General features: G+C 40.9%; 3 protein-coding genes across 6 annotated transcripts in view; 2 read left to right on the top strand and 1 right to left on the bottom strand.

Annotated features, from left to right (window-relative positions):
* Positions 1-401: 401 nt before the first annotated feature.
* Positions 402-13,365, top strand: LOC310864465 (galectin-9-like; the record flags this gene model as incomplete). Its single annotated transcript, XM_083773152.1, has 13 exons — positions 402-407; positions 1,313-1,401; positions 2,377-2,584; positions 3,620-3,742; positions 4,691-4,759; positions 5,209-5,245; positions 5,276-5,298; positions 6,516-6,604; positions 7,729-7,885; positions 9,295-9,435; positions 11,780-11,901; positions 12,297-12,453; positions 12,762-13,365. The coding sequence occupies 13 exons, from the start codon at positions 402-404 to the stop codon at positions 12,909-12,911; spliced, it is 1,371 nt and encodes a 456-aa protein (XP_083629278.1). The 3' UTR covers positions 12,912-13,365.
* Positions 13,366-15,557: 2,192 nt separating this feature from the next.
* On the bottom strand, positions 15,558-16,253 carry LOC310864466 (phospholipid scramblase 1-like; the record flags this gene model as incomplete). The annotated part of the gene is made up of 1 exon (XM_083773153.1): positions 15,558-16,253. One exon carries the CDS (start codon positions 16,251-16,253, stop codon positions 15,558-15,560), a length of 696 nt encoding a protein of 231 aa, XP_083629279.1.
* A 1,914-nt stretch (positions 16,254-18,167) lies between these two features.
* myo18ab (myosin XVIIIA b) overlaps positions 18,168-18,303 on the top strand; it is a 157,603-nt gene continuing 157,467 nt past the window's right edge. For all 4 annotated transcript variants that reach the window (XM_083773508.1, XM_083773517.1, XM_083773505.1 and 1 more), the window contains exon 1: positions 18,168-18,258. The gene's annotated coding sequence lies outside the window, so the exon portion shown is untranslated. The remainder of the gene's footprint in view (positions 18,259-18,303) is intronic.

Raw genomic sequence — 18,303 nt, forward strand, 5'->3', positions numbered from 1 at the left:
TGAACATTATACACCAAATATGCCTAAATGATAGATCAGATCGATCGATAGAGATAGGCTATAGTTAAACCTGGGTGCGGAACAAAGCTGTTCTGTCAGTTTGTCAGTCAATAAACTCCTGTTTATTGATTTGAAGGACCGCCTTCGTGGGGTTGACCGAAACCTAAATGAGGAATAAACGCTAAGAAACGAAACCTCGAGTGTATAGTATAGTTTAGTGTGTTTGTGTGAGAGAATTTACTCTCTTGATAAAAAACAAAATAAATCTGCCCTTTTCAGATCATGGCATTTCATTACCAGTCACCGCCACGCACGTTTGTGATTCCGGTAAGATTAAAAGTAAAACCCGATTATCTTTAATATCAAATAACTCAAATAAGTAACACGCAACTTTGAGATGCATGGCGGTAGGTTTACAATTTGTTTGCATAGGCTTGTGAAATAATAAGACTATAGGCTATATGGCTTATATTTTGGAGCTCGGGTAAAAGTAAAACCGTAAAATCCAATAACTCATACGGAATGACGGAATCCGAGAACATGTCCGCCCAGAACAAATGGGCATGTGATACCGTTATTTTACAAAGCTAAGCTAGCGTAGCCTTGTAAAATAACGGTATCACATATATTTAATTATTTTATATTTACTACAATGAGGGGCAAAATACATGTAGGCTACCTTTATTAGGCCTAATATGTCTACATGCTATTAAAGAAAAGTTGAATTTGTTGGGTATTTATTGTGGTCTGTTAATCACGTAGGCTATAGGCCTACCTGCATGTTAAAATCATGTCATCTTTCTTTACATGTCATGTAAAGAAAGTCCTCCCCCCACCCTATTTTTGATATACTGTATCTCCTATATTCAGCTATTTAGTGTAGATTTCCGTCTTACACAAATTAAATTCCCATTGACAATGAATGGAGAATTTACGTCATTTGTAGATGAGCAAATCGGTATTTTTGTCCTACATAAAGATTATATTCCCATTGACAATGAATGGAGAATGTACGTCATGGACAAGCAAATCGGCATGTTACATCATGATGATGTACGATGATAAGAGTGCCCCTCACTTCACACAGGTGTGATTTTTATACTGTACCTTCCCTTTTTTCTAACTGTGTATGATGATTTATTTTCTTGCATAGAAGTGTATATTTGTTTGGGTTGCACATGGTTTGTTGAACTCCCTCTGGTGTTGTGGGTGCCTTGCGGAGATGTGCTCCGACTAGGAAAACGTTTTCTCTTTCATTTCTCTGACATCACTTAATAGCTTGTATAAAAACTGGCTTTTATGTTCCTTCCAGCCAATCCCCTTCACTGGTGCTATCCATGGTGGTCTGCTAGAGGGGACGATCGTTACCATCAATGGACGAGTCTTACCGGGGGCAGATAAGTGAGTGTGTGTGTGCTGTTTAAGCCCTTTTCTTGTGACCACCGCGCTCTGACTTCAGCTGGTGCAATATCCACTGAAAATAACATCATGAAAATAACATACCGGTAATGAAAAAACAAGGTACTGGAGTGGCAAGACTACATTTTTGCGAGTGTCAGCTTTTTTTGACAGTGACAGTGTGGAGGACGGTGCACATCACCTCATCATATCATACTGTACCTCCTTTAAGCCCAACATTATCAAATACCGCCAACTCAATGTGCCCAGATGGGACCCACCATCAGCCATGGGCCTGGGCTGGGCTGGGCTGGGCTGGGCAGGGCATGGGTTATAGCACTTACCCCACCCCCTTAGATAGCATTTCTGTAGACTTAGATAGCATTTGATACAGACTTATAGCATGTTATGTAGACAGCACTATAATTGCATTGTATGTAGTCATAGCACGTCATAGTACATAATGTATAGCATAGTAGTATAGATGTATAGTTTATATGTATGGCTTCATTATATAGATATTCCACTGTTACTTTCTTAGCTTACGCATGTTTCTTGATAAATGTTTTTATGTGATGTATTCCCATGCTTTTTTGTTCTTGCTTAATGTAAATCGCTCTGGATTAAGAGCGTCTGCTAAATGCCTAAATTGGTTGATAAGGCCTGTAATACCTCCACCCAGAGCTTAATTCAAGTAACTACAGTTACTTTTCATTGAGCAGATAAAAATTGGAAAATGCCAAAATGATGCTGGCATTTGGAAATTGAAATACATTTTGTAATTATTTTATTCTTTTCTGAACTACTGTTTTGGATTATTATAGCCAGCAGCAAAAACACAGGTGCCGTAATGTCCACGTAGCTACCAGAGGTGTCGCCTAAAACGCTCAGAGAAGCGCTTTAAGCACTTTAAACGAAATGAAATATTCTATACAAGAATTGGTTACTATGCCCTCTCTCTCCCTCCTCTCTTTTTAGGTTCCATGTCAATTTTCAATGCGGGACACAGGCCAACGCAGACATCGCCTTCCATTTTAACCCACGATTTGACAGTTTCCTCTGTTATGTGGTCGCCAACACTTCTCGGAATTCACAATGGGAGACTGAAGAGAGGCAGCAGAACCTCTGCCTCTCTGTTGGCTCTAGTTTCAGTCTCACGTTCACAGTCCAAAGTCACGCATATCAGGTTAGTTTCAATACACTGTCAGTGACAACAGCATTTATGTAAGGGATGATGTATGGCTGAGTGGTCATTGTTTATAGACAGTGGTGTCATGGTCGTAGAACGCAGTACCACACCGTGGTACCAGTAAAACTGTGACGTGCACACGCAGGTACGGAACGGAACGGTGCACGCGCATGCACGCTAGAACGCGTCCGGCCTAGATTTAAGAGAAGACGCACCAAGTACCCAGTGGTCTAGGTTTACTGGCAGTGGGCAGGTTTACTGCGAGTGCACGTACATGAGTGCGACGACGTGCCGTGGTACTGGAAAATAAATCACCATTATGCCACTGTTTTTAGATAAATCACAGACAGGCTGATTTATATATAAACAATCACCACTCAGCCATACATTATCCCACTTATTACATGGCTACTTTAATACATAAATTATTAAATTGACCCAAAACACAACAAAACAAGGTATTTCCTTGCTTGGAAAAGTGTAAAGTATTCCATAAGTTCCATAACTGGCCGGCGTCTGCCCAGCTGCAGCACAGTCGGAAAACAAGGAAGTGAGTTGATTGAATAGAATCCATTTTCGGGTACTGTTTCGTCTATTTCTCGCTCGAATGTTTTCAATCAATTTCAAGCAATCTTTAGCTGTAAATTACATTATATGTGTGTTTACATGGCTGCCATGTTGGAAACAGCAGTAAATCAAGCGGAGCTCAGCATGTGCTCCGAGGGTTTGATTAGGCATCGGTCTGTTATAGAGCGGAGCGGTCATTATCCAGAAATAACACACAGCTGAATTCTAATCAGAATCAAGCATTCAAACAAGCCATGTAATAAAACACTATAGGTGATATATATTGGTTGACACTTGACAGTAATATAGCACGTTTTATCACATGTTTTTTGTGAAGTAAACCGGGGGGGGGGGGGGAATATTTTAATTGTATTGTTTTGGTATTTCTGTTTTCTGGGTTTTGAATTCTTTTATAGTTGCTTCCATCCGTGTTTAGTTGGTTTGACAGCTGTCTGCTCTGTCCAGGTGAGTGCCAATGGAAACTTCTTCATGGAGTATCGACATCGCATCCCATTTCTGAGGGTGGACACCATATCTGTAGGAGGGAAAGTAGAAGTGGCCTCCATTGCTTTCCAGAACCCTGTGGTGGTAAGAGCACAGTCAAACATAATAAAAACACTGTATTTGGATTGTCCCTAGTTAGTGGTGGGTATTGCCTGCAATCTCACGATAGATACATATCACGATACAGAGGCCACGATACGATATTATAATGACCATGTATTTACTACAAGAGCTTTATTATTACTTTATTATTCTTTATTATTCTGTAGCAAAGGCAAAGCCTCTAAGTATTGCACAAATACAATAAAACACTTTCAGGCCCACAAGCCACTTCGTGGCTTTATTGTGCATTGCACCTACACCACGTGTTTATATGTCAAAACTGCATCGCACCACAAAATCGATATAGCAGCCTCTGTATCGATTCGCATATCGATACAGAGTGTATTGATATTTTGCCATATCAATTCATTGAACCCACCACTATCCCTAGTGTCTCCGCCAATTTTGAACATCGTCAGTATCTAGTCTGTTTCGTGGCAAACTTCATAACTTGTCAATGGAAGTTTGGCTTTTGTTATCGACTTAGACGTTGGTGCGAGGAATGAGTGGCATAAGCAGGAAGTGGCCTATATCGCATGCTAACCTTGGGTTAGGTCAGGCTTTAATGGTCAGACTTTAATGGTGAAATGTCAGGCTTTTATGGCTGTATGTATAATGTGTATTTGACCCTCAAAGGACAGACATTTTGGTGGAAAGTCAGGTGTAACGCCTGAGATTCGAACCCCGGTCGCCCGCGTGTAAAGCCAACATCTAATCCACTGACTACTGACTAGCCTAAAGGGGAGATTTCCCACAGTGGCCTATTGCACCCTAAATTAGTGTGCCATTAATCTCCCATTAATGAGCTACAGTATGTCTCCTCCAATAGGTTATGACACCCATGGCTCTGAGAAAGGAATCACCGCAAGCTTGATGATGAACACAGTCAAGAAGAACCCATTGTGAGAGTTGTTTTTTTCTGATTTTCAGGTCCCTCCACAACCCTTTCCTGGTTTTCCTGCCTATCCTCACCCTCAAGCAGGATATCTACCAGCAATGGTAGAGTATTAGCCATATTCAAGTACTTTTTGACCCCCCATGGTTATGACATTTCGCTTTAATGGCGAAATGTCAGGCTTTAATGGCTGTATGTAGCTCCTACTGTATGTGTATTTGACCCTCAAAGGACAGATATTTTGGTGGAATGTTGATGGAACGCCTGGGATTCGAACCCCGGTCGCCCGCGTGTAAACTTAAAGCCAACATCGGATCCACTGACTAGCCTATAGGGGAGATTTCCCCCTTGGGTGGTGGAGATAGGTCATCAATCAGAGGCTCTGAGCCACTCCTATTGCACCCTAAGTTAGGGTGCCATTAATATCCCATTAATGAGCTACAATCTCCTGCAATATGGCGCTCATGGCTCTGAGAAAGGAATGATCACAGGTTTGATGATGGAACACATTCAAGATGAACCTATTGCATGTTTTCTTTCTTCTGATTTTCAGGTCCCTCCACAACCTGGTTTTCCTGCCTATCCTTATCCATTTCCCACCTCCCATATCCCACCTCAAGCAGGATATCTACCGGCAATGCTTGTGAGTATTAACCGTATTCAAGTACTTTTTGACCCCCCCAACCTGAACCTATACTGTTTAGCAACAGGTCTTGACTATAAGAGAAAATAAAGTTATGTAAAGGGAGAAAAATACAAGTATGAGTGAGCTGCTGTCTATTATCTCCTGTTTGAGCGGGGCATCAATATTTTGAAATCATGACACTCATTGACTGCCAAGAACCAGTTTGGACGAGTTTTGCCCAAAGGCTCAGACTGCCAAGGACGAGTTTATGAGTTTTCAGTTTTTTACACTAGAAGGCGCTCTTGGCGCTCTATGATCCACCGTCCACCCCCCTGGGCAGTGAGACACAAAGACACCATGTGGTCGCAAAAATCTCCTCCGACCCGTCCCCACACTAGAGACTTTTCTTTGCCTCATTTATCTTTCCTGTATCGTTCCACTTTTGGCACGACCACCATTAAATCTCCAATAGGCTCTTACTGCTGAACACATGGATGGTTTTTCAAACTGTTTTTTCACGAACGCACAATGAACACCTCTCTCATTGCCAACGATCCAGTGTGCGATTAACCTGACTTTGCCAGATGGGGGCGGTATTGGGTAACCATGTTCACAGCATCCATCTGGAATCTCTCAGGGAGTTCAGCTAACACCGAACAGCTCCGTGGTCTAACCAATCAGCGTGAGCTAAGGGCGGGATATGTGCGAAACCGGATGTGAAGCTATATAGACACGTCAATATGATTGGTTGTGTTTGCACGCCCACACGGTGATAGACAGACGTTCCCATCCAATCATCTACCAAGTATCTTGAAAAAAAGGAACAGCCACGTCATTGAATTTGCTTCCGCGATCCCAGATCCCAATAAGCTGTGAAACAATTTTGTGTAGCAAGCTTTTTGGATCTGGCAGCGTCAGGTTAGTGTGCGATCATAGTGAATATGAATATTCTGTGACTATACTTAAAGGTGAGTAAAAAAACACATGGACGGCAATGCTGGCAGTCTGGGCTATTTTGGTTAAATATTCTTGGCAGAAATGTCTTTTTTTTATACTTTATTTTTATTTTCATGTGAGCATTCTTGGCATATCCAGGCATAAAACCCAAATCAAGAGTTTGACATGAAACCAAATAATGTTAGCAACAAATGGGGCTCGAGTGGTCTAATTGAAAATAATAAAGTTATGTTATGGATCATTGTTGGTCATTTACTCATTTACTGTTGCATTTCTAGGCGGTTCCCTACACGAGTGCCATCAATGGTGGTCTTTATCCTGGTCGGACCATCACTATCCAGGGAGCGGTTAATCCCAGTGCCACAGGGTCTGTCTTAATTATCAATTAATTGAATGTTCAACTTGACCTTGAATCCATGATCCAGTGCACACCTTCTAAAAGAATGTGGGTTTAAGTGGTTAAGAATGCTTCTACATGAGTACCAGTTTAAACAATCAGGAGAACCTTACCTAAAATAAGATATTTTGGAGTTCTGTGTACACATATCCGTTGAGAAACACAAAACAACAGAAATTGTCTGTAGAGGAATAATGATTTAACGATTTAGGCAGGCTGATTTTCAACAATACAATGTTGGTAGTCTTTAGAGTAGAGTATAGAGTAGAGTAGAGTAGAGTAATAGAGCACCGAAGTCTGACGTCACTTTCAGTAGAGGGCGTCAGTCCCCAGGTTCATGTATTTGTTTAGTTGCATTGAAATCACCATAGGAGGAGTTTTAGATTGATTCATATAAGAACTGTGTTTGAAAAATAAACATGTCACCCCGGCCGCTTCACTCACATGGATATGAAGAATCAACTGACTGAGAGAAAACGCTAATGTTACTGCTGCTGAATTAGTTAGATTTTCGCTAGAAGCAGACTGTATCATATATGAGTGACTGACTGTTGCAAACGATACAGAGACACCTCCCTGACAATAACGCCGAGACAGCTTGTTTATTTTTGGACCACAACGCTTATAGTAGACGATATTAAGATCACCCCATGTTATTCTCCATAGAGAAACTACTTCCGTGAACCAGGGGAATCGTCGGGATGAGCGAGTTACGTCAGGACTTCGGTGCTCTATATTACTCAGTATAATGAAACCACTTAAACCCTTACCCGTGTATTGTGGTCCCCTCCTTTTCCCCACTCTAAGCTCACATTACAGGACATTACAATGCAACGCACTGTGAGCTTTTGTAGCTATCAGCTATTTTTGATAAATGTTTGTCTGTTTTCGCTGAATATTCACCTACTATGACCTCGCCAAAATAGGGATTGCCATAGGTTTCACGTGGTTAATTGAGAAGAGAGTAATGTATTAATCAGTAGAAAATGTCACATATAATAACAAATATACACTATGCACAATATACAATATACAATATGCACTAAATTGATGCTGTATATACCAACACTTTCCCCACATGCTTTCTCCTGCAGGTTCAATGTGAACCTTCGCTTTAAGTCTGGCGTCGCTCTGCATTACAACCCACGTTTCAACGAGAACACTGTGGTGCGTAACAGCAAGTATGGCAACGAGTGGGGGAGTGAGGAGCGCTCTGGAGGAATGCCCTTCAAACAAGGGAACCCATTTACGGTACGGTCAGAGCTTATATCACAGATACAGTGGTGGAAATAGTACTCAAATGTTTTCCTTGAGGTAAAGTAGCAGTACTGCAATGCATACAGTAAATACTCTGTTACAAGTGAAAGTCTAGAATTTATCATTTACTTGAGTAAAAGTACAAACGTATTAATCAAAATCTACAAAGTAACTAACTTTGATGATTTTAATGTTTTCAAATATATGTAGTTGAGTAAAAGTACAATATTTGCATCTGAGATGTAGTGGAGTAGAAGTAAAAGTATTGGAAATTGCACTCCAGTAAAGTAAAAGTACCGTACTTGAGTAAATGTACTTACTTTACTTTACACCACTGGATGATAATACTTGATAAATCATATGATAACAGAAGATAACTAGAAAAAGTGCCCTTCTGGGCACAGGTCTCCACCAGGATAGGAATGTAGGACATTGCAGCTTGCCTTCATCTGGTGGTTGGATAAAAGGGCAACAAAAGTAAATTATCGGCCCAGGCCGTAGCGTAACGGTCTGGGCACCGGACTGGTAATCCAGTCGCAGTGTGCCGCGGGTTCGACTCCCGGACCCGACACGGCCTTTACTGCATGTCATCCCCCCATCTCTCTCCCGTTTCCTGTCAGCCTACTGTCTGTCCCTTCAAAAATCAATAAAAGGCGTAAGCCGCAAAAAAATATCTAAAAAAAAAAAAAAAAAAGTAAATTATCCACAGATCCGTGCAGTTAGAGGTAAAAACACTTTTCGGCCAGTTATAGCGCCACCTTGAGGCTGAGTTGAAATTGTTCATGTGGCATTTCGTCCTCGGCCTAGTGGGAATGTGCGTGCACAATTTCACGGAAATCACGCGATGTGTTCATGATTTGCAGCATTTTGTTTGAAACTGAGCACTCCTGTGAACTTTCGAAGCCAATCTTAGCCAATCAGGATGGAGTCTGAGAAATCTGAAAGACCGGTTTCGTTGAATGGCTCTAGAGAGACTGTGTACCAATTTGCGCGATGTTTGGACAAAATCTGTAGGTGTACTGTGCAAAAACTTGTTTTGCACAAAGCGGCCTCCTGGTGGCGCTATAACAGGCCGTTCTGGAAAGTTTGGGGCAGAGGTTCATCGTTGGCATCCAGGGAGTGTGTGTGCAAAATTTGGCATCGACCGGGTTAACGGTGGCCGAGATTAGCTGCTCACGGACACACGGACTGACACACGGACGGACGGACGGACAGCTGTTAAAAGGCCATAGATGTGGGAATTTAGTCATCAATATCTTCCACAGTGACTATTTCTAGCTTGACTTTTATAATCGCTCTGCACATTAAAATGCATTGGAAGTCAATGATAAATCTCCTTCTTTACTTTACTTTACATGTTTGCACATGAATTACAGAGATTTACTTTGGACTCTCTCTTTTAGCTGACCGTATGCTGTGAGGCTCACTCGTACAGGATCGTGGTCAATGGGAATCAGGCACACACCTACAAACATCGCCACACCGTCCTGCGGCAGATCAACATGTTGGACATTGGTGGAGACGTCACTTTGACTTCTGTTTCGGTATAGGTTTGAGACAGAAATATGTTGCTGGGAGTCTGGGACATTTCAAAGCCATTGTTCAGTTTGGATAAATCAATGTGAAACTTCTTATGACACATATTTTACGTGTATAGCAGCCCTGTGAAATTTGTTCCCTAGTCTTGGAATGATTATTTTTTTTTAATGTAAAGGGTTGTATAATTTGTAAAATCCTATTCTTTTTTTTTGTCTTTTACTTTTACTTTTTATACCAAAATTCATTACTTTTATATGGCATATTAGTCATATAATATATTTTGTAGTGCCTTTTAACTTAAAAAGAATAAATGCCACTGAGGCACTGCTGTGGAACGTTGCCTTTGATGATTTCCTTTTAGGTCGAACAACGTCCAGTAGATTAATTCTATTAGCTTTCAAATAGTATTAAATTTTGCTATGTAACAGTCTTTGCTTGTGAATATTTGATGCTTCACCAACATGGTTACTTAGATGCACATGCTGTAAAATGACTTACGGTAATATAGGATGTAACATTCTAAATGATAGGAGGGGGGAGGAATCGTATTGTGTGTAGGGTGATCATAACACATACCTGATTCATTTCAGTTACCCCTATCTTTCTCACAACCCACTTTCTACATCGTAATTGCTGCTGTATAATAAACACTAGGTGAAAAAATATTCTAGTTAATTGAAATAAGAATAAAAAGTAGACTATGGAAATACAGAAATGTCTTTAATAATAAACAATTTGTATACCACCTTTCATACATAAATGCAGCTCAAAGTGCTTTACAGGGCAGAACAAATAGCAATAAAACGAAAGCAGTTAAAACAGTAAAACAATGGCAAAGAACATACAAAAAAAAATTAAGCATAAAAACACGCAGAAAATCTCAGAAGTTAGAGTAGAAACACAGATATTAAAAACTCAACTAAAAGCAAGAGTGAAGAACTTAAGTTTAAGTTCTAATGTTATGTTTTAATGTTGACAATTGACAATGTCAATTTGGTCAAATTTGTCAACAGAACAAGCATGAAGAGGCTTCAATAATACGTGAACACATTTAAGTTACGTCCCTTGTGGTAGAAGGTTGACATCCAAGTGTTAAAAACAGTTGAATGTAAGAAAGCATGAAGAGGCATTGTTATGGACTATGAACTGTCTGGATCATTATGGTCATTGGTCAGTGCACTGGGCTGGCACTTCTGACTTCTCTGCCTTATTGACTTAAAGCAGCCTGTAGTATTTGACTTTTATGATGTCTCTCAAATAGATACGAACCTTGGGTAAACGCCTCCTACTGTGAGGAAACGAAACCTACACTACTGACTGAGTTAATAAGTCAGACTACAATGTAGAACCAGTTGATCACGTCAACTGTGTCACAGTGAACGGAATACTTTTTGGAGGGACAAGTGCACCCACATCTTATTGAAAATCATGGCCGCCTTTCGTCGGGTATGTATGTACAGTATGTGTATATTTAATCTGCATGGTCTGCTGTCAGCCTATTGATTTAGCTGTTTTTTTAGGCTGGTCATATACCATACTTTACACTGACAATTATATTTCACTGTCAAATGTCTTTATTTTATTTTTTGTTGTCAGTATATTTATTCTTTTCTTTATTCCATATTTCTCATTTGTGTTGTCTCTACCATTGAACTATGAAAGCTTTGTTCTCCTCTGCACCAATATCTTAACAGCTTCAGAGCAGAGTGCATGCATCTGTTCCATGTTAGCTCTTATATAACTTTATTGCATGAAAAATCAAGAGGGATTCGATTTATGTGTCACTTACTCATGCAGGTACAAGCAGCAGAATGCAGATTGCAGAAACATTGCTAACACAATTTAACAACAACAAAGAACAAATGTAATAATACTGGATGTAATGAAAACGAAGGAAAACTACGAAATTAGGCTATAATATAGAAATGAAGTGAAAGTACAGGTAAAATTTCAGTTGTGTTAAACCTCTTAAAACAGGTACAATGTATTTTCACAGCAGTGTCAAAATGTGCAAGATATCTTTATATCTTTAGCAGTGGTTTAGGGCAGGCTTTAAAAGATAGAGCGCCCGCTTGGGAAATGGAAGATTCCCAGTTCCATCCCCAGCTCCATCTGTGTTAGTGTGGAGGTGTCCTTGAGCAAGACACTTGTCTATTCCACTTACAACTAACATTTTTGCTGCGGCAGTATTTTTACAGTTATTTTAATTTGTTGTTTGTTCTTTTGTACTTTTTTCTGAACCCTGAGTTGTGAAAACAGTGCTTTCTATTTAGCATTAGTAGGATGGTGTTTGTCCTTCACATTTCCTTTTGCTCTAAGTACCTGCTGTATATATCCTGATTCCTACAGGGACCTTCCAGTCATAGGAGTCATAATCAGATGATTGCGGTGCCCTATGTGAGAGTCATCAATGGACTTAACCCAGGAAGGGTCATCATTATTAAGGGAGTCGTTAAAGAAAATGCTTTAAGGTATGTTGCCATGCACAGACATTTTGGAGGCAGGGCCCGGGGTTCAATAAAAAGGTCACTTATACCCTGTAAACTATTCCCAGTTCCCACTAGTCTGGCCATAGCCTGGCTTTTGCCAGACTCATAACACTGACACTTCCTCCTCGGTATGATACCGGGGTGGAGGCGTCAGTGAATCCACGTTATGTATCTGGCAAAAGCCAGGCTAGGGGAGCCATATTCACAGGGCCACATGATTAAACACACTCCTTAATCATAGTCAGGTGAGAAAGCACCTGACGATTCGATTACATTTTTATTTTAACAGGGAAAACACTGCTATGTGACAATAATTAACTATACTTTTAAACATCAAAGAACTGTCTATAAACTTGTTCCCCTATGTTTTCTTGCAGCTTCGTTGTAAACCTACGCTTCAACTCAGGCATTTCACTGCATTACAACCCACGTTTCAGCGACAACAAAGTGGTGCGTAACAGCTTTCTGCAAGACAAGTGGGGCAAAGAAGAGTGCACTGGAGGACTGCCCTTCTTCAGGGGACAGCCCTTTACGGTACAGTCACAACTACATGATTTAATCACTATCTGTACAATAGATCATCGCCAATCCGCGTGTCTCTCCAAGAATTTCCGTGTATTTGTGTGACTGTGAGCAGCTCATCTCAGGGGCACTACTTGACCGATTTGTTTGCATGACACATGCAGGCATAGACATAGTCCCAGCAGGCCAAGGAAGAATGTCCCCACATTCTGTTCTCCCTCATGGTGGCACTATAACAGGCTTCTTCATGTTTTGACCTATAACTCTTGAACCATAGCTTGTACAATAAAGTCTTGCATTCATCTGCCTTTGTTTTTCAGCTGACCATTTGCTGTGAGGCTCAGTCTTTCAGGATTCTGGTCAATGGGCATGAGATACAACACAACTACAACTACCGCCATGCATTTGTCTATGAAATTAACAAGTTGGAGATTGATGGTGACATCAGTTTGACATCTGTTGTGATATAGGCCTCTGATTTACAACATTATCCAGGGTCTGTCAATAGCTCTGATGTTGTTTTATAGATCCGACGACCAACACTACACAAAACCCACTGTGTAATTTTAATTCATATTATCATGTTGCCTTCTTAGAGATGATATTGTTGTGTTGTATGATGGTGTCGCTCCCCCAAAATCTGTTTGTTTATTGGTGTGTGCCAATAAAAAAGTGGAAATGTGAGTACTTTGTCCGCCATTGGTTTGAAAATGTGGGTGTACTGGCTTTTGGGTACAATTTCAATTCCTTTTGATATGAATAAAACCATTTGTGTTGGTTCCATTGTATTGTAAATAAAAACGTCTGGGTTTCCGAGGCTAATTGTATTGTGACCAGGTTGCATCCCAAAAGAGAAGAGTTCACTGGCATCTGAGGCACCAGGCCACTTCTATCTTGTGTGCCATGACAGTATGCACCTGTGAAAGCCACTGAACAAATACAATGCAATAAAACACTGTTACTGTAACTGGAATAGTTTGTTAGTTTAGCCATGAGCAAGTTTGCTTTTGAGTTTTGATGAATATAGATCAGATAAGGTACACAGGCTGACACAGTTAGGACAGGTTCTGCAATACTTCATATATAGTATAGATATTTAGTTAGTCCTATTGATATAAATCGTATAGTTAAGTGTGCCACTGTGCCACATGAGCTACATGCAATGTGCCCCTCCTACTCACAGGAACATCCTGTGAGTATAACATTTTGGTTGGTTCCCATAAAAGCAGAGGTGGCCAGTAGCCTGTTTCCGGAGGAGGGTCTTGAAGTCAATATAATGCAATGTTCTGAGTGTTCTATGTGTGTTATTGTGTTCGCATAGATTGGCTACGAAGTGACTCCTGACTGAGGGCACGGGCACCTTCAGCCCGTGCCTGCCTGCTGCCCTTAGAGTATGCTGCTGCCTTGTGTACTGAGTGAATCCTGTCAATAAACCTGATCGGACTCGTAAGACTGCAACCTGTTGCCTGACTCCGTTTCTTCCCTCTCACTCCATCGCCGTTACAAGACATGGGTCATTTGACACAAAATATACATCAGTTTCCCATTCCTTGTTATGCATATTGTATCCGAAAGGCATACAACCTCACCAAGATAAATAACTATAACTATATCATAACTATAAATATACCTGGTAGACTGGTATAACTGGAATAGTTTGTTAGTTTAGCCATGATCGAGCAAGTTTGCTTTTGAGTTTCCCATTCCTTGTTATGCATATTGTATCCGAAAGGCATACAACCTCACCAAGATAAATAACTATAACTATATCATAACTATAAATATACCTCTAAAAATATATATAATAAAGTGAATGGCAGAGTCCACACCACAACTAGTGCTGATATACTCATATACAGTACATTCTCGTTTACAGTAAATAGACTGTTACCAGGAGAGGGGGCTACTACACCCCAAATATGTTTGTTGGAGTGCTCACAGACGAAAATAATCAGTATATGAAAAAAATTCATGCAATAAAGTATCAATCTGTTTGTGTATTGTGTAACTACGTTCTCTGATGAAACAATCAATATCTCATACTGTAAATTGACAGATTACAGCATGCAGTTCTCTACTGTTAGTGTTCTAGAAGTATGATATTTCTTATGTTATTATGACACACTATTATTGTTTTTATTATTATTAGAGATTATGAGATCTGATGGAGAATTAGTTCAAATGTTGCCACCAATGTATTTAAGGGATAAACTGATAAATGCTTTTATCGGTTTCAATTTTATAATGTCATCTCGGCCAGTTTTCACTTATAAAATAGTATGTTAAGTAACCCTTGTCACTGAACAAACACTATCGCAATAATTACTACCAGAATATAAAGCTATAGGCCTACTTAACACAAAAAGATCACGTACACACACACACACACACACACACACACACACACACACACACACACACACACACACACACACACACACACACACACACACACACACACACACACACACACACACACACACACACACCCCCACACACACACACACACACACACACACACACACACACACACACACACACACACACACACACACACACACACACACACACACAGTGCATGTATTGTAAGAATGGCAGCTGTTAATTATTTATCTGCATGCAATACTATAAGTGGTTTTTTTTAACATAATATGGCAGGCAAGGAGCATGTGTTATACTGCTCATGGAACAAGCCTGTATATATTTTGTATCCTTTGAAATTATATACAAACACAATTGTCTGCTCTCATAATGTTTAATGAGACATTTACATGCTGTACCTTTACTGGTTAAATAAAGGTTAAATAAAAAATAATAATAAGGTGCTACACCCTCATACCCTTGTATAGATAATTTTTAAAGCTAACTCAAATCTTTGTTTCTGGAAGTCCCTGACTGACACCAAACATTTGTAGATGGGGGTCTGTCGCCAAATACATACAGTATCAAGTTGAAGTTGGGGGTCCTTGACATGAAAAACTTCAAGAACCACTCGTGCAATGTATTAAAAAATTACAGATACGTAATACGTATGCATTGTACATAACAACAACAACAACAACAACAACAACAATAAAAGACCCAATGATCTTTGAAAGTCTACTCTAAACCCTGAGTCATGAATGCCTTGAATGAGCGTTTGGATTCATCTCGAAGAACATGAAGTCAATCAGGAAGCAGGCTCCCAGCATCAGAGCCTTCATCTTCACATCCAAGTCCACGGGGAATTTAATTCCAAAGTTGTCTGCGTCCGTGTAAGCCTCCTGCATGATGCCCCCCCACTGCTTACTGATCTGTCCTACCACAACTGACTCGTCCAGGGACAACAATTCAAAGACTATGTCAGACATGCATCTGCAGTCACAAAACGGCCCCTTTATCTTGAGCTGGGGCTCCCTCCTCTCGTTCAGGAGGGTGAACTTGGGCACGAGAGGGTGCCAGTTCTGCACCACGTAGCCTATGGGGACGGCAGGAGGAATCTGGACTTCAAGCACTTGCAGGCAGCAGGGGAAACAACACGTACTGCACCGTAGAGGGCGCGTCAGGGTCAAGACTTCGTGGCCCAGGTTGTCCTGGACGTGAATGGTGAAGGCGCGCCCCGGGCCACATTGCATGCTGCAGAGGTCATTCTCCTCCGTGGCCATGAACACCTGCTCGCCAACGTTGTTCTTCACCGTGTAGACGTTGTTCATCTCCCAGCCCATGATCACCTCGGCCATACTCACTTTCTGGTGAACCAGCAGCTGGTCAGTCTGGGTGAGGTACTCCAGTCCTGGAGGGCAGCCCAGGGGTCGGTCGGGGGCCGGCATCATCGGCGGAGGCTGGGCAGATATGTAAGCCGGAGGATTTGGTGCTCCAGGGGTCACAGCAGGCAAGAAGTCTGGAGGGAGTGGCTCTCCAGAGGGCACGTAGCCTGGGGTAACTGGTGCTCCTGGGCCCATTTGTGTTGGGTTCGTTGCACTGTGATCAGGTTGCATCCCAATAGAGTACACACCATCAGAACCCTGGTGTGCCATGATGACAACTTGTGAAAGTCACTGAAAAATATATATAATGATAATGTGCTAGAATTACTAAATTGTGTTTTAGAAAATGTTACTAACAAATAACAATACTGAATATCTGCTCCTGAATACCACCCATGTCAGCCCATGCATGTGTCATGACCATGTCAACATTTTCTGCTAGCCTTATGGCTCTAGTTTACTCCTAATTTCAAAGTAAACATACATTTGATCCACATGTTTATTGTTGAATAAGCAAATGATGATCATGAACGTAAAAACATTAATGCCTTACCGTTTTGTTTATATGAAGATTCTCCTGAATTCTTAAAGCGTGGCTGTTGCCTCATAGGTATATGACACAGCACTGAAATATATCCCATTAGGCGAAGAAGACGCCTCTGCCTGCAGTGTGACCCGAGCCAAGGGGGTGTGAGCCCACACTACCTAGCAACCGTTACAGCTCATTGAGCAGAGTCGGGTTACCTATTGGAGAGAATGATCGAAGATGATCAATGAGCAGCCAATAATGAAATTAGAATATGATTACAATAAAGTAGTCGTTCCCAAAGTGGCGTCTGGGGAGTTCCAGGGGGGACCCCAACTAAATGATAGTTTGGAACCAAATGGACCCGGGTCAGTAACTCAGAGAGTGTACAAATGGAACCAAATGGACCCTAACGGGTCCATTTGGTTCCATTTGTACACTAAATGGACAACCAAATGGACCCGTTAGGGTCCATTTGGTTGTCTATTTGTCCATTTGTACACTCTCAGAGTTAAATTAACATTGATTTTACAATATAAATTGGGGTCCCAGAGATAGAAATGCCATTAAATGGGGGTAGGTAGATTAATATGCATGTCAAACTGGGGGTCATTGAAATTAAAATGGTTAAGAGTCACTGCTAGAGACGTAAAAATCTTCTCTTATGGGGGTCCCTGGTGTATATTTTCTAATGGGGGTCCGTGGGCTAATGAGTGTCAATTTGGGGGTCCCTGACATGAAAAAGTTTGGGAACCACAGTGTTATGTGTAGAAACTATATTGAATCTAAAAGTAAAGTATACATTAAAACCCACCACCAGACCATCCAATCCATCTTGGAATGGTGATCATGATGAGTAGTAGTAGGCTATAATGCGAAATTTGGCTTAAAGTTTGAAAAAAGAAAGGGCAATTAGAAGTCTATAGTCTATAAGTCATAAAGGTTGTGCATTTAACATGCATTAGCTCCTCGTAGGGAACTACAAATACAATATAACTGTCTACATTTAAAGTACTATATACACCCCACCCACATTTTGGTGATTACCCATTGCACTTGACGTATCCATTACCCATCCATTGCATTATTCATTGCACAAGCCAAATTATGTCACCACTTCTTTCTTAATATCTTACATTTTATCTCATCTCATAACATTATTTCATATTCTACATTTTCAACCTTTCTTTAGGCTACTATTGACGAAAGTGAAAACTCTAGTATTTAATTGTACATTTCTTGTAACTGCATGCATGAAGGCTTCCAGTCAGTGGTGCATTTTAACTAGGCCTAGACTGAAAACATTAATTTTAGCTGTCAGCCTGCACTTACTCGAATTGGCCAGCAGGAGTCGTCGTGTAACTGTTGTTCAATGATGTGTCGTAGACAGTACAGCGCTGGGAATGGGATCAGCCAGCCAGCTAAGCTAACGTCAGCTAATCACACACAGTGCAGCTGCTTTCATTAGACGCTGCTCTGTTGTGAGAGAGCTGCGCCCATCATCAAACACCCACCACCAGAGGTGCCCATCAATACTGGAAAAAGGCAAGTACTCCCTACATTTAATAAACATGTTGCCTGGCGGGGGAA

This window comes from Protomyctophum parallelum (genome assembly GCF_964188405.1).
Source record: "Protomyctophum parallelum genome assembly, chromosome: 9".
Classification (NCBI taxonomy): Eukaryota; Metazoa; Chordata; class Actinopteri; order Myctophiformes; family Myctophidae; genus Protomyctophum; species Protomyctophum parallelum.